At 39.6% G+C, this 15,373-nt stretch overlaps 2 protein-coding genes across 5 annotated transcripts; one reads left to right on the top strand and one right to left on the bottom strand.

The window, feature by feature from the left end:
• The first annotated feature begins 2,658 nt into the window (after window positions 1-2,658).
• dcun1d5 (DCN1, defective in cullin neddylation 1, domain containing 5 (S. cerevisiae)) lies at window positions 2,659-9,134 on the top strand. 3 transcript variants are annotated; one of them, XM_072392031.1, is made up of 10 exons: window positions 2,659-2,740; window positions 4,294-4,364; window positions 4,527-4,569; window positions 4,989-5,085; window positions 5,345-5,510; window positions 5,649-5,740; window positions 5,826-5,934; window positions 6,561-6,665; window positions 7,816-7,918; window positions 8,610-9,134. In XM_072392031.1, the coding sequence occupies exons 4-10, from the start codon at window positions 5,021-5,023 to the stop codon at window positions 8,663-8,665; spliced, it is 696 nt and encodes a 231-aa protein (XP_072248132.1). In that variant the 5' UTR covers window positions 2,659-2,740; window positions 4,294-4,364; window positions 4,527-4,569; window positions 4,989-5,020; the 3' UTR covers window positions 8,666-9,134. The 3 variants fall into 3 exon arrangements, with proteins under 3 accessions (XP_072248132.1, XP_072248133.1, XP_072248131.1); XM_072392032.1 differs by lacking the exons at window positions 4,294-4,364; window positions 4,527-4,569 and having other exon boundaries at window positions 2,704-2,740; XM_072392030.1 differs by lacking the exons at window positions 4,294-4,364; window positions 4,527-4,569 and having other exon boundaries at window positions 2,722-2,740; window positions 4,998-5,085.
• A 464-nt stretch (window positions 9,135-9,598) lies between these two features.
• On the bottom strand, window positions 9,599-13,474 carry LOC140313686 (uncharacterized). 2 transcript variants are annotated; one of them, XM_072391677.1, is made up of 4 exons: window positions 13,327-13,474; window positions 12,467-12,636; window positions 11,261-11,657; window positions 9,599-10,566 (listed from the first exon to the last, which is right to left on the bottom strand). In XM_072391677.1, exons 2-4 carry the CDS (start codon window positions 12,627-12,629, stop codon window positions 9,606-9,608), a joined length of 1,521 nt encoding a protein of 506 aa, XP_072247778.1. In that variant the 5' UTR covers window positions 12,630-12,636; window positions 13,327-13,474; the 3' UTR covers window positions 9,599-9,605. The 2 variants fall into 2 exon arrangements, with proteins under 2 accessions (XP_072247778.1, XP_072247779.1); XM_072391678.1 differs by lacking the exon at window positions 13,327-13,474 and having other exon boundaries at window positions 12,467-12,654.
• Window positions 13,475-15,373: the final 1,899 nt, after the last annotated feature.

Here is a 15,373-nt window from a genome sequence, read left to right as displayed (position 1 = left end):
TCCTTCCCATCTATCATTTAGGGGGCATTTTACCAGCCGTATGGGCACAGAAGAGTCCCAGAGATCAGTTGTACGGTGTTTTCACACAGCAGCAGGAGCCTGCAGTCACAGGTTGAATGATCTGCTGGATTTATTCTGGATTTCTACATCCACAAATGAATAAAGCCAGATGAATGAAAACAAAATGTCTTCTGGTTTGATTATAACTAAACAGAGAAATGTCAGTCTGGAGGTTCAGAATCCTCATGTACGACCCCCTGCATGATGAATTTACACGTTATAGAAGATAAATATCAGTGGTGGAGTTACACAAACGCATCAAATATAAACTGAAGGCTTTAAACTCATTTAAAATGAATATGTGAGTTACTCTAGCATACAAGTTTTACACAAGATTAATAGTGAAAATGTGTAATGGTGTGCATGTGGAACACACAACAAAACACTTATTTTTCTCTTTATAAAGTTCATATTTTGATCTGGTACAGCACAAAGAAACGACCAAACAAACCATTTAAAATGAAAGAAACTTCCCGGGTCCTCCTTCTATCCTCGAGGGTCGAAGTTTGAACTTGTTGACATTTCATACTTTGTGGTCGGGTTCTTTAAATCGTCATTTCAAATGCACTTGATCTTCTTTTAGTCCCTTCTGAGATGGTTTATCAGAGAAGTCTGACTAAAAACTTTGAACAGCCTTTTTCCTTTGAGTACGTTTAACTTTCTCAGCCTAAATCTGTCTACCAGCATTTACATAGCGAACACAAATGGCTTCACCTGTATGATATAATCCAGATCAGTATGATCCACGTTTACACTGCTCATGTGTAAATCTAGTGCGGATTAACAGTGAGGACCTAGTTAAAGGCAGCCTTTGCTATAATGAGATATATTTTTATTTTAATCCTCATTATTCACAGTGTAAACCAGAATTGAAACGAATAAATTCATGTTTTGGTCAGTTTTGACTATCTAAATTAAGATCAAAAGCATGCAGTGAAATGAAAGCAGAGATTGGCTTTAGATTTAATCGCTAAGCTTTACGTGATCGGATATTTAGAAACTCCTGTCAACGAAATGCACTTCAAAACAAGATGGTCACTGTTACCTCTGTGCTAAAAAATGTAAGTGAAAGGGCCATAAGTTTTAAAAGAGAACGTTATAGGCATCTAAAATATGCCATAAAAGTTCAAGTTAAAGTGGTCTCTGATTTGTGGGTCATTCTTTTATTGTCCAGCGTGCTCATTTTCTTTCAGTATTACATACAGCTTTACAGTGCTTTAAGACTTTCTTTTTTGCAAAGCTGTCAACAATCAGTAAGAAACACAGTATGAGTGAGTCTAAGCTGAAAGTTGTACTTTTAAACCAGAGCTTTGATCTCTGTCATATTTTCCCATGAAAGCCTGTGTTTATCCATGGGCCCGGCCTGTTCTGCACAGAGGGAGGACTTAACTGTTACCCAGAGATAAAACTTGAACAAAACACTCAGTCACAGCCTAAATCAGCTGAATGTTAGCCACTTTGTCAAGTTAAGACTGTACAAACTGTACTGTTGGAGTGGAATGAGAGTGGTTCAGTTACTGAACATTCATTTACTGCCTTGTTTATCTTGTTTCAATCATTCTTAAAGTTCAATTATTTATTTTCTGGCCAAATAAAGACAACGGATAGAACAGATATTTCTTTACTCTTTTTCTTGTTTCTATTTTGGTCTGAGGAAATTAAATGAGCTAAAGCAAAATTAGAGAAGTATGTGAACCTTAAAACTGTGCTTCCTACTGGTTTTGCAGGACACCAACTTTTGTTATTCACATTTCTGGGTCTGAAACTTCCCTGGAACACCACAGTTAACGACTTTGGTTCTCAGCCCAACACCACAGCATTTTGCTTTACGGACGATTAACATTTTTGTGGGCTTCTGATGGCTTCTTTGTGGCCTCAACATGATAGCAATTTCACCTGTATGCCTGCACATGTGGGCTCACTCAGAGATTTGTTTTTATGACAGACGTGTTACATCTCACAACTGTAGGGCCAGTCAAAAAGCAAAATATTTGCCAAATTCTGAGTGTTACTTTAATTTATAGAGTCAAAAGTTTCTCAATCAAACTTACAAATATCGGTCAAAAAGGGCAATATTTGTCTATAATGAATGAAGGAATAACAAAACACCAAATTTTAAACCAATCAACCAAACCGGTATGTTTGTATAAATAGCTCTCATTATGTGATGAACATGTTCTAAGTAATTATGTAACCGTAAAAGAATTAGAGTGTATATATATATATATATATATATCTATATAGATAGATAGATAGATAGATATTTTCTTTCAATATGACAGTATGACACACATATGTGTGTGTTTGAGTCGATTAGTGCACACTTGAGTTATACAATACATACATAAGCGTCAAAAAATGAACTGCTCCTTTAAAAAGAATGCACCTTCTTCTGAATTCTAGGGTTGACACTATGTTTATCCGATTTATTCATGTGGTTTTCTATCATATAAAACAACATATTTTGGATTAAAACTTTTTAAATTATATGTATTTTCATATCTGATTGTAAAAACCTGTATTTGCTTTTTTCTTTCTTGACACGGGAACGTTTATTTAGCAAGACACCCCTATAAACTGATGGTATCTTCCACTCCACGGAAACGCCGGCTACAGACGAAACCTCTGTACAGGAGAAGCAGGTGGAATTGATTTGTCAGTCAGAGCGGAGGTGAACAGAGTAAGTGTTTGAGAGTAACTAAAAGACTTTAACTGGTGTCAGCTATCAAACAAGTCAATTCAAATTGATTTGATGATGTAAATTGTGATTTGATGGACGTTGGATGCGCGTGCAGATGAAGTAGCTAATGTTAGCGAAGCGGCTTTAACACCCGCGGTGCATTGCTAACGTTAGCTAGCAAACAAAAGAAGTCTACTGTGAGTCAAGACGGAGTTTTAACACTCTGTTACCTGATGAATGTATTTTTGTACTCTACGGAACGTTGTTGGGACGTTTAATCGAAAAGCAGACGTTTTTATCTGGCCACGAACTGTGATTTTTCGTCATCATAGCCTGCTTCGACGTACGCAGCTAACGTTAGCATCCCCCTGCAGTTTTATTTGAATTAACGGTAAAACTTCAACGTTCAGTCGTCAGCTACTTCGGAGTCGTTTATTAGCGACACAAATGGTTTGTGTGGTGAAAGAAATGTTGGAATCACCTCAACCATGTTGCCTCTGATGTACAATACGTCTATAAATGTTTGGTAATTTTAATGTCTATAGAGCTGCGATCTGCTGTATTTAACTTTGTAGCATAAAGCTTCTGATCATTTTGTGTAATCTTCGTCCCAAATCTCAACTAAACAGTCGATATTAAATCCCCTGCTATGCTTCAAGTAATGCTTCGTGTCCTACGTGGTGTCGGGCTTCATCTGCCAGCTACTTTGTGAATCGTTTAAGACCCAACTTCAAGTCTGAACAGGGTTCAGCTGGAAAATACACCTGGTGTGACGCGGGTTTTCTCATTGCTTTTAGATGACAGATGAGTAGAAGATGAATCAACCTCGGTCCCTGCTTAAACGATTAAATATTCTGCTATTTGAAAAGCACAATGAGCAAAAGATCTGACCCAGAAGTTTGGATCTTGTTCTAAATCAGAAGGCGCACAGCCAAGGAAAATAAAATATTTGGACTGTTTTTATCAAGGTTTGAATGAGACCCATGTAAAGTTATTTATTTAAAAACCAGGAAGGATTATACTGAGGGGGAAAATATCTAGTTCAATGTATTAAGGCAAATACTTTCTATTTCACATGTGAAAAGTAGCTCATTCATGGCTGTTTTTTGTTTGTTGGCATTAAAACTTATTTTATTGCATTCCAAGGCTTCTGGGTTTTGTTTAGATATGTAGATTAGGTGTTGCCTGAAAAAAGCCAAAGATTTGGACGAATTCCCAGTTGTGTGATGTTTGGAGACTGAACACAAAATTAACATAATGGAAGCAAATTTATCCCACAATTGCAAAATTGACAAGTTCACAGGAAAATTGTCCCCGAGGTGACTTTTGTCATGACTTAGTGGCAATATATATATATATATATATATGAGAAAATAGAACTACTTTATAACTGTGGTGTTTATAGATGAGTTGTTCATAAGCTGTGTCACCTTCCCTATTTTTATTTTTTGTGGGAAAAGGTAATTTTAAAGCTCTGATGTCCAGCATGGATTTTTGAGTTATTTGTACATTTCATGAATCCAAGTGATATTTTTACTTGTTTCTAATTGTAGGAACAACTAGTGCGGTCTGGCATCAAAACATCTGACATCAGTACAGTTTTTTAGAAACACTGGACAAGCTTGTAAGTAACGAGGTTAATTTTTCCTTGTGTTACATAATGATACAGCTAAACTTTACATCACAATATTTACATCAGTCTCATCTTGCATCTGATTGCACTAAAGCTTATCAAATGTAGTGGAGGGACATATTTACCCAAGATTTTTCTTTTCTTTTATTCTAGCATCTCTTAGATTTAAATGGACAAGGCAGCCAGAAGTATACAGGTGAGACTTTCATGGTTGATATTTTATGGACGATTGATTTCTGTTTATGTCCAGATTAAAGCACCATATTGAGTTTTTCCCACTGGTAGCACTGATGCTCCTCACTTGAAATTTTAGAGGCACCTTTCCAAATTTAGGTAAATGTTGCCCCATTGCATTGTTGTGATGATGATGGCTCTTGAATGACAATCTGGTGCACACTCCCAATTCTCACTCCCTCTTGGAGTTGAATAAGAAAAATAATGATGATTAAGAACAAACGGGACATATTTACAGGTCGGACCAGTGCTCCTGGGATTAAAGTTCAGTCGTACAGTCTGTGAAAATGTTTGCAGCCCTGCAGAGATTTGTATAGGTGGATACTTGTCTCACTCTTTTGCCCAGTTGTGCTTTGTTTTTCCTCCTCTTCTTGTGTGTAGCCCTTCTAGTGAAGCCCAATAAAGGTTCCGTCATGCCTGTGAAGAAGAGAAAGCTGCCCGATTCAGATGATCATGAGCACAAGTATAAAGTTACACGGTAAGCTTGCATTAAGTTCTTATGTCTGTCCTGTGTTTATGTACTTGTGCAATATGAAACAGCCTCAGTGATTTATTTTTGTGATGTGGATGTTTTAGTCCAGCCTCTGATGGCTGCCTGGTCAATTTAAAGCATTAAACTTTAGCTTTTTACCACAGATCTGCAACTGAAGCATATCTAACCATCTGAAACCCCCTGAAATAAGTTATTTTTTGTTGAAGTGGAAGTGTTTAGCCTAAATTTTTGGTCTGTTTTGTAGTGTTACTCGACCTCAGATCCGCAGTGTGAAGCCAATCAACACTGAGAAGCTGTTTTCCAGTAAGAAGTGTCTGGCCTGGTTCCACAAGTATGCAGGCCCTGATAAGGTGGTCGGTCCTGAGGCCATGGAGAAGTTCTGTGAAGACATTGGTGTGGAACCAGAGAATGTGAGTCTGTCTGGTTCTTGAGGCATTTTCACTCATGGATTTTTCTTTATTTGGAGTGTTTTCTTTGGGTTTGGTGGGAGGAAACGTGGCATTTGTGCACCAGTGTTTTTATAAAATGAACTTGTTGCTTTCTTTCAGATTATCATGTTAGTTTTAGCTTGGCATCTAGAAGCAGCAAACATGGGATATTTCACAAAAGACGAGTGGCTCAGGGGAATGACATTATTACAGTAAGAGCTTTTTGTTTTTAACTTTCAGCTTAATGTTGTTCTAAAGTTTGTTACAAATGAATCCCATGTGGTCTTTTATTTGTAGGTGTGACTGCACAGAGAGATTACAGAGCAAACTGGATTACCTGCGCAGTGAGCTCAACGACACCGTAGTCTTCAAAAACATCTACAGATACGCCTTTGACTTCTCCAGGGTGAGTTTGTGGATTTCAAGAATGGTCTTAAACCCCCGGGACCCCGGTGTCGTGACTGTTGTGTCGCTACAAGTGCAGCAAAGTGCGCGTCTCCCTGCAAACGGGGTTGAAATTTACACCTGCTGTTAAGTTGAGCTTTAAAGAAGTCTGATTGAAAGCTTAACGTAAAACAATGGTCCAAAAGCATTTCTTTGGCCCCCAAACAAATGAGAAACACATTTTAGATCATTTGAGAGGTTGAACCTTCAGCTTTTATTGTAAATGATTGACCTTTGCCCTGAAATGCTTTATATTTTCTTAAAAGTAAGGCTGTCAAAGTGAATGCATTTTTAACACAGCAGCTGGAGTGTCATCCTCCAGGTACATTTTTGTGTTTAAGTGCTGTGATTCCTCCAGAAACTGCAGCTGCTAACTGTTGTAGCGAGTCCTTGCTGAAGCCTGGTGCCTAGCTGCTAACTACACAAACTATGAGACACAGTGACAACGTCTTAATTTAGCATCAGCAGGGTTTTTTTTATTTCCACATCTGAGACGCTCAGTCTGGTGACTCAACAAGAGGAATCAAAACATTTGGAAATGGTCTCAGTATTGTCACCTCTCACTCACTGGTCCTGTTTTCTCCTCAGGATAAGAACCAGAGGAGTCTCGATATGGACACAGCTAAATCCATGCTGGCTTTGCTGCTGGGGAGGACATGGCCCCTTTTCCCGCTCTTCCACCAGTTCCTGGAGGTAAGTTCAATGGATGTTGGATGTTTATATTTATATAAAAAAGTCAAATGAAAAGTAAATCAATGTACCCAGATGATAAGATTATATTAATGCAGACAACAAGCAGATTAAGCAATGTGTTAAAAACAGAACATGAAATTAAACGAAATCGCACAATTAAATCAAGTTGGATCAAATAAAGAAGACTTGGATAAAAGCCTGATTTAGGGAGTGATATAAAAGATTAAGTCTTTACAGCTGAAGTCTCATCCTCTTGTTTTTAGCTTTGGAAGACGTCCGATATGTTGCAGATGGAGGCCATTATGAGCCTTAAAGTTCAACAGTAAAATCTTGAAATCAATCCTGAAATGTGCAGAAAAGCTAACGGGTGTCATGTGTGAAAAGTCTGCCGGCAGAAAGCTTCATCTGCAGCTGGTTTGGATTTTTTTACCGAGCCAAATAAAAAGCTGTTATATTAATCAAAGGGTGAGGAAACGGGGTGCAGCTTGGTGTCTGAATCATTAAACAATCACATTGATTGTATTTATTTTGGAGTATTTCTTGGCTGCTAAAAACACGACCGGACGTGTTGAGACCGAAGCTTAAATGTTCTACAACAGGCTTAATTTGTTCCTCCATGGATCCAACAGATGGTGGTATTGGTTTTGGGGGCTTGGGATCTCTGTCTTGTATGGATTTAGTTACAGAAAGTTTGGTGTTGACTTTATGATGGTATCAGAGGTAGTTTAGCAGAATCATTAAATAAGATTAGTTGCAAATGATCAGATGATGCGATTGATCGCAAAAAAAAAAGCAATGAGGAAACTGACTAAACACTCCAAAAATTATCTGTTTATTTCCAAAGGACTTTACCTTGACTTTGATGGAAAAAGTCATGAGATCAAGGAAGTTTGTATATTTGAAAAAGCCACGAAGGTGAAATATTGCCTCTGGTTGTCACATTAAGAAGTTTTGCTAACACTCCCCATTTTGTCCTCATGCAAGGTGATAAATCTCACTTAATTTAACTGAACAAAGCAAAGAGCAATGGTCATTTACACTGTTTTTTTGTTGTTTGTTTGTATATATATATGTATATATATATATATATATATATGGTTCATTCCCCCCTCTCCCTGTTGCTTCCTCCCTGCTCATTATCCTCCCACAGCAGTCAAAGTACAAGGGACTGAATAAGGACCAGTGGTATAATGTTCTGGAGTTCAGCAGGACCATCAACACAGACCTCAGTAACTACGATGAAGACGGAGCCTGTGAGTAGTGGCAGTAATTAAAATTGACTGTTGATCCTTTACCTGATGAATGAATAATGAAGAAATGTCCCACAGCTGTTCAGTAAGCAGTCTTTGAGGGAAGTTGTACGATTACAGAACACGTCAACCCTTAAAAAAAATAAAAATAGATGCCGCTTCACCTTCAAGAATTCAAGATATTTGGTGTGAAAACTCTAAAGTTGGAGCTAAAATCCTGGACATCATTAATTATATGCACTATTACATGAATATATTTAGTTAATCACTCAAAATGTTTTTTTAAATTGTCCAAATAGACGTTAAACTGATTGTTTGGGTCAACATTTCACCACTACTCACTGTTTTTTAACCAAATAAGTTAACTTTACACATGCTGCTCAAAGGAGAAGTTTTGGAATTAAGCATGAATTAAATTTATTTGAACAGGACATTTTATTCTATTGAAATGTGACATTTGTTTACATTTATCTTTGGCCATGAATGCTGCTCATTATCCACAACTCGTACTCCTTTACTTTGGTACCTTTGATCAATGTAAAGGGATCCAGTTTAATGATAAGCAAAACCTGAAATATGTAAATCTTCTAAGCTGGTCTTTGCTGTGTGATTGTACAAATTGGGCAGTGTGTTGAGTGTGTTGTTGTTGTTGTTGTTGTTGTTGTCATTATTTATGGGCTTGTTTTGTCTGCAGGGCCAGTGCTGCTAGACGAGTTTGTGGAATGGCAGAAGACGAGGTTGGCATCATAGCAAACAAACTTACAACACCAAAAAGGAGAAAGAGGGAGAAGACAAAGACAGAAGATTTGTTTACCGTGTGGGAGAGGAGAGATAAGAGTTTCAGGTTTAACCAACACATTCACACAAAAATGGACTGCAAAATCATCCCTGTGGAGTCGTGGTACTCGCATGGCATCAGAGGTCCTCTCTGTGCCGTCAGCCTCCTGCTGGATGTCAACAACCCTTTTTCACAGAGTAGATTCTTCCTTTCTTTTTTTTTTTTAATAGTGTTAATTTGGAGAAAAGAAAGCACGGCGGGGGGGCGGGGACTTCCTTTAAGATAAGGACTGAGGGAGCATGGAATTTATTTTCTTGGTTATTATCTTGTTTCGTGTCTTGTTTATAGATGTTTTGACAGTAATTAAAGGAAGATGGAAGTACAACAAGCTGCTTCTTAATAAATGGTGCAACCTGAAGGGTTCGGTCACCAAACTGTTAACTCGCGTCTCATTTATTAATATGGTTAAAGATACAAATGTGGTCAAACCGAAGGCTTTTTACGGTACATTTATGTATATATTACCAGATGGTGTGCCAGCTGCTTGGCTGTGATTCTGATTGTCCCTTAAACATTAAAATGTTTGTATAAACGGTCATAATCAGAGTTTGTTCCGACCGTTTTAATTATCAGCTTCAATTGAAAAAGACTCTTCTGTTCATCAGATTAGATGCGAATGTTTTTTTTCATCATTAGTGACTTTTCATTGTTCATCTTCAGAAAAGAAAATGTGTAAGTTGTAGAAAACTGTGTTTGGACTAAATTAAGGGGATGACTTCAGTCCTTACAGAGTACAGTGAAGTGGACAAAGTCTTTGATTGTCAGTTGAACGACAGCAAACTGTTTTATTAGTCTGTTGAATGGTCTCCGTTAAACTCCTCCCACCGTGGGAATGACCTGTTCTCCAGTTTGTTAGATCTCCATGTGGAAGTGTGGCCTCTCCTTGCTCTCCTCACCTCCCGTCTCTTTTCTGTCCAGCGGCCCTGCGGAGGCGGCAGCCATGATGGCGCTGAGGCGCGTTAAGGACAGGGAGCGTTGCTTGTACCTGGGGGCGGGGCCTGGAGCTTCAGGGGTGGGGGCGGGAAGGTGGCAGAATCTCTGGCCATCCTCATCGTACTGATACAGCCGGATAACACGACTCCGACGGCCCTGGCGAGGATTCGGGGACGGCGGTTCCTCTGAGATGTTGTTACTCGTGTCCTCGTTTTTACTGCTTTTCTTTTCTTCTTCTTCTTCTTCTTCGGTCTCCGTAGATGACTCTTCCAACTCTCCGCTAATTTCCTTGTCTTTAACTTCCATCTTCAGTTCTGAATCTTCCACGTCTCTTCTGACCTCGTCACCGCCATCTTTGTTCCTAATTTGCTGCTCACCTGCTGCCTCCAAGCTCCGATCGATCCTCTCCTCCCTCTCCTCACTGCGTTTGTCTTCATGTGTTTCAGTTCGACTCCCTTCATCTTCCAGAAGATAAAAACCACTTGTCTCTCTTTCATCTTCCTTCTTTCTCTCCTCATTGCCCCCTTCTCTCATATCTTCCTGGCCTCTTTGTGCCACGTCCTCTCTTTCGTTCCTCTCCTCCTTCATGTAGTCGCATCTCTCTAAATACGCAGCGGCTTCCTCTTCCTCCTCTCGTTTGTGCCGGAAGCTTCTCTTGGGTTTCGCAGGAGGAGATGGGGTTGTCAGAATGGGCAAAGCTGTTGTTTCTGCGGTTGCGTAACTTGCAGAGTCATCGTTCCCCACCTCTTCTGTCTCAAAGGCCTGATTGGTGTGTGTTGGCGACATGGTTATGGTCATCTGGGAGCTGTGGTCCGGTGTGTCAGCTTGCCGTGTTCGTCGCTTTAATGACTGCAGTCTCATTGTAACTGCCCCTAAGCACCTATAAGGAAACGATGTAGCTGGAGTTACTATGTCTCCTCATATTAAAGTTATCTGCTTTGCATTTTAGATAATATTTCAGTCAGTTTGGCTTTGAACTGCATCACCACAAACTGATAATAGAACAGGGACAAACACTGTAAATTAAATGCAAGAAGCGCTGTGCTTCAATAAGACGTCACAAAGTTGGCAAATTGTTAAAAAAGGGCATAAAGCCACACCTTTTAAAATACATATATTTTAAAGGTATTTTTAAACCTAGACCTTATTTCTGGCATGAAACGGGGCTTAGACGATGCAGCCTCTAAATAAGACATTATCTGTCTTTATTTCACCAATACTTTCAGACGAATGAATGAATGAACGTGTACTATAGCTCTGTTAGCTCATAGCTGCTGTGTTGTTATTATTGGCGGCTATCGGGGGGGCTTATAGAGGGTTATCTACCTTATTTAGAAGCTTCATCGTCTTTGCCCCGTTCACTAAGTTATATGGATCTCGAGGAATCTAAATATCTTCCGAAGGACGCAGACTTTCCCCAAACTGTTCTCGGTGGATAGATGAATGTATTTCATGCCAGAAATAAGGTCTAGTTTTAAAAATACAGGAGTATTATTGTGTCGTATGTACTTCTGTACTCAAAAAGCACAATGATTCAGCTGAGGATCACATTTTAACTGCATTAGTAAACACACCTGAGGACATGAGTCCTGCTCAGAGCTCCGGCGCTGAATCCCACCACAAACGTCAGCAGCACTGATGCTGCTACAGCTCCTGCAAACAGCCCGTCTGAGACCCCAGGCTGCCTCTCCTCTGCAGGCCCAGCGTTCCTCCTAACCCTGAGTGCTGCACAACGGTTGGCTTGGCCATACTCTTTGTGGTTTTGATCGTTGGGACCAACATGGAGCTCGTACTGCCACAGCGCGGCTCCGTCTGTGTGCTGCAGGAGGCAGTAGTACAGTCCGCTGTGGAGGTTGCTGGAGTTGGGGATCACCAGGCTCCCGTCATGCCGCATAAACACGGGTTCCAGGCCAGCGTGGAAACCGGGCTCCTGAAGCTCTCCAAATGGAGTGTGCCAGTACTGGACCACACCTACACGAGGAGCAGGTACAGGTTAAAGGTCGAGCTCAACCTGCGTTTAAATGATGATTAAGTCAAAAATATAGATTGAGAAATATTCTATTTTTAAATGCACTGAGCCACACACCCTGCTTGATATTATAATTATTATATTGCCATAGGAACAGGAACACTTTGGGCCATAATGGGTATATATTGAGTATTTTCTTCTAAATTTACCACCTTTTTTCTGTACGATGCACCATATTCACTACAGCATGTTTTGGCTTTATATGAGGCCCTAAACTTCTTGATAATCATGGGAAGTGTGACATCACTGGCAGATAAAATGGTTTGGACACATCAGGAACAGCTCTCTGCTCAGCTCTTTACAACAACTCCAGAGAAATTCTCGTTTTGTCTAATATTTAATCTTTTATTATGAAACAGTTGGCTGCTGTTTAGTTTTCTATTGTTAGAGCCCATCTTACGAAACTTCCTTTTTAAGGACAACTTGTTGATATTTAACTTTCTTGAGCCCCCAACTTCTTATTTCTTATTACCTCCTTTTAAAAGAAAGAATGTTTTTTGTAAAAATGTTAAATTCTTTTAGCTTTAAAGGAGCTTAAAAGTTAAAATGTCTTTTTTTTAATTTATTTTTAAGTAAGAAACTTCTTAAAAACTAAAGTGATTTCTGTTATAAGTGCAGTTTTAAATAATATTGTTTCCAGTTTAATGAGACATCTTTATGTACAATAAACCAGTGAACCGGAGGAAAGGTGTGTCCGGTGCTCCCTGTACAGGTACGGCGGGGCTTACTCCCTAAAAACATTCAGCCTCACCTGCTCTCTTTCCATCTCCACAGTTTAAAGTCAGTTCTGCCTCTGGATGACCTTTCACCCTGCAGCTGGGTGGAAAAGTCAGCGGCCCCCAGCTGGACGCTGCGTTTCCTGGATTCGCTGAGCCAACCAGGATGGCTGTTAAAGTTAACCACCCGGTTAACATTTTAAACCTGCCGAGGAAATAAAGTCAGCTGTGCGTTTTATGGTTCAGGAGCAGTTAATGACACGACTGTGATCCCAGCAGAGTAAATAACCGAAGAAACAAAACACATCGACAACCATTAAAAGTCACGTGTCCGAGCGCGCAAGTCAGCCTCTTCAACAGCAAACCAGCTCAGATAAAAGGTCAGAACACCTCAGACATGAGCTGCTGAAGAAGGTGGAGGATCGAGAAGCTGAACAGCTGCCAGCAAACAGTGCTAAAAGAGACTTGTGTGCATCACTGACACCTCAAAAAAGTGCTTTGTGTTGCTCTCTAGTTGTTAAACTGTTTACTTTAACAGCTTTAGGCCATAACATGAAATGATGAGATCTTATTCAGCTTCCCTTTAGTGCAATGAAAATCAAGACCTGCAGATTTAAGGGTCAATTATGAGGATAACTTCTCCTGTTTAAGGATTTTAACTTAAAACTCAGATTATAAACAACATCTGAACATTATGAGGGTCAGACACAGCCAACATGTCATAAAAAGGCCATAAAACTGAATCTACTGCCCAGTTTTACAGTAAATAGACATCATTTTGCCTGTCAGCCTTCCACATGATATTTTTAAGTCAAACGGTTCGCAGTGCTGCCGATGGTCAAAAAGAATAAAGCTGAGTAGCTGTTTTCCAGCATGTACAGCCTCTCGTGTTTACCTTGTCCTTCCAAACGCAGCCGTTCTATCCTTTTATGTTGAGCTCATGTTGCCTGATGGTCGTGTTGCTGCTGCAGTCTCCTCCAGCAAAGTGTAAAGTGCAGTTTCTCACATGACAAAGTGGACGTCCTCTCCGATGATGTTAAAGATTAATAGCATCACCGTGACAGTGGCGTTGTTTTCATCCGCTTTCTGCTCAACAGCAGCTGGCGCTTTTAAACCTTCAGAGTAAATTCAAACATCTCTTTAATGTAAATTTGCTGCGTTTCTTATCTAACTGGAAAACAGGAAGAATCCAAACTTTGTCATTACTGTGGACACAGAGATGTTTCAGTTGTATTTTCAGTCCATGTCACATGCACCTAATCTACTATTTTTAAAGATGTATACACACAGTTGCTTGCTTGAGCTTTTTAATGATTAACACTGTATTTGTATTCAAGTTATTATGGAAAATAGGATTTAGGTGCTTTACCATTGACTGTCGTATTAAAATGTTAGAAGTTTAAATGTTGTGAGTTATATTGACCTTTGTCTCAAGAGAAAAGATGTATTTTCCTTCAAATTTCTGCCTTTGTGTTTGTATTTATGTGATCTGTGATATTCTGTTTTATATGTTTTCTGTTCAGCATGTGTATCCTCGTGCTTTCATGTTGCTCATTTGCAGATGGGAGATTTTTTTCTCCTTCTCACATGTTCCTGTAATCCCTAAAGCACACCACCAGGGGGCAGCCAAGTCATGAGAATAACTTTCTATGCAACAAAAATGTTGAAGGCTATAACTTCCTTTATTTTCTATTTTTTTCAGTTATCAGGCCCCTCTCTGTGGAACCAGCTGAAGATTTTGGTTCAGGAAGCAGAAACCCTCTCTCCCTTTAAGATTAGGCTTAAAACTTTCTTTTTTAGGTAAAGTTTATAGTTAGGGATGGCTCAGGTGAAACATCCCATAGTTATGCTGCTATGGGCCCAGACTGCTGGGGTCCTCCCATGATGCACCTCTCTCTACTCTCCATGTACATGTGACATCATTGTTGTCATTCGCTTGTGTTTCTCTCTCTCAGCAGGTATCCCTGGTCTGGTGTTATGGTTGTCTCCTCTTTCCTGTCCTCTCAACCCCCCGCGGGTCGAGGCAGATGGCCGCCCTTCCTGGTTCTGGTTCTGATGGCGGTTTCTCCCGGTTAAAAGGGAGGTTTTTATTTCCCCCGTCGCTTTGTGCACGTTCAAGACGGGGATTATCTTTACATAATAACACAGTGTATTCTACTGCTGCCTATATCATTTCTGGTTGTACATAACAACATAAAAAGCTCTAAATGTTATTTAATTACAGAATATCGTTTTATTCAACAGCTTGTGTGACCATCCATCCATCTTCTTAACCGCTTAGTCCACATGGGGTCGTGGTGGCGATATGGAGAGCAGATGTAGACCATCCCATAGTTATGCTGACCTCCCATGATGCACCTCTCTTTACTCTCCATGTACATGTGACATTATTGCTGTCATTAACTTGTGTTTCTCTCTCTCAGCAGGTATCTCTGGTCTGGTGTTATAATGATTGTTGTCCCCTCTTTCCTGTCTTCAACCGAGTCAAAAATTTACAATTAGACATCAACACACATACAAACTCATCAAATTCAAATCCAAAAATCAGGCAGAACATCTATAAACAGATGTATCTGCCTCCAAGTCACCCAGCATTTTCTTTAAAAGCCTCCGATGGGACTGTGTCATGAAGTTTAAGTCTTTTTGCAGTTTGTTCCACGCAAAGGGAGCAGCATACTATAACTTCACAAAAACAAAAGACTTGAGACAGTTAACAGTTACATCTCCAGGATCATGTGAATGAACAAGTTTTCACAAAACATCTGAAAATAAATTGATGGGTTTATCAATAAATCTCACCATTGGATTTCATGTTTTAACGATTTTTACATAAAAGTTCTTGGACTCGAGTTCTTGGCAATAAATAGAAGGCATCACAGCCAAAGATGGCTCAAAAATTTAGATTTTGGGACATGTAAACAACAATTTGTGTAGAGAAAAAG

Source organism: Leuresthes tenuis, unplaced genomic scaffold, assembly GCF_036924035.1.
Source record: "Leuresthes tenuis unplaced genomic scaffold, fLeuTen1.0.hap1 SCAF_9, whole genome shotgun sequence".
In the NCBI taxonomy this organism is placed as follows: Eukaryota; Metazoa; Chordata; class Actinopteri; order Atheriniformes; family Atherinopsidae; genus Leuresthes; species Leuresthes tenuis.
The sequence above is the reverse complement of the archived record's forward strand: the minus strand, read 5'-3'. Positions and strand labels throughout refer to the sequence as shown.

Coding starts and splice junctions, on each gene's coding strand:
- dcun1d5 (XM_072392030.1), top strand. Junction 5,086..5,344: donor CACAAGTATAAAGTTACACG/GTAAGCTTGCAT, acceptor TCTGTTTTGTAG/TGTTACTCGACCTCAGATCC. Junction 7,919..8,609: donor CTACGATGAAGACGGAGCCT/GTGAGTAGTGGC, acceptor TTTTGTCTGCAG/GGCCAGTGCTGCTAGACGAG.
- LOC140313686 (XM_072391677.1), bottom strand. CDS start 12,629: ATGTTAACCGGGTGGTTAACTTTAACAGCCATCCTGGTTGGCTCAGCG. Junction 11,658..12,466: donor TGGAGATGGAAAGAGAGCAG/GTGAGGCTGAAT, acceptor CTCCTCGTGTAG/GTGTGGTCCAGTACTGGCAC. Junction 10,567..11,260: donor AGCAGGACTCATGTCCTCAG/GTGTGTTTACTA, acceptor GTTTCCTTATAG/GTGCTTAGGGGCAGTTACAA.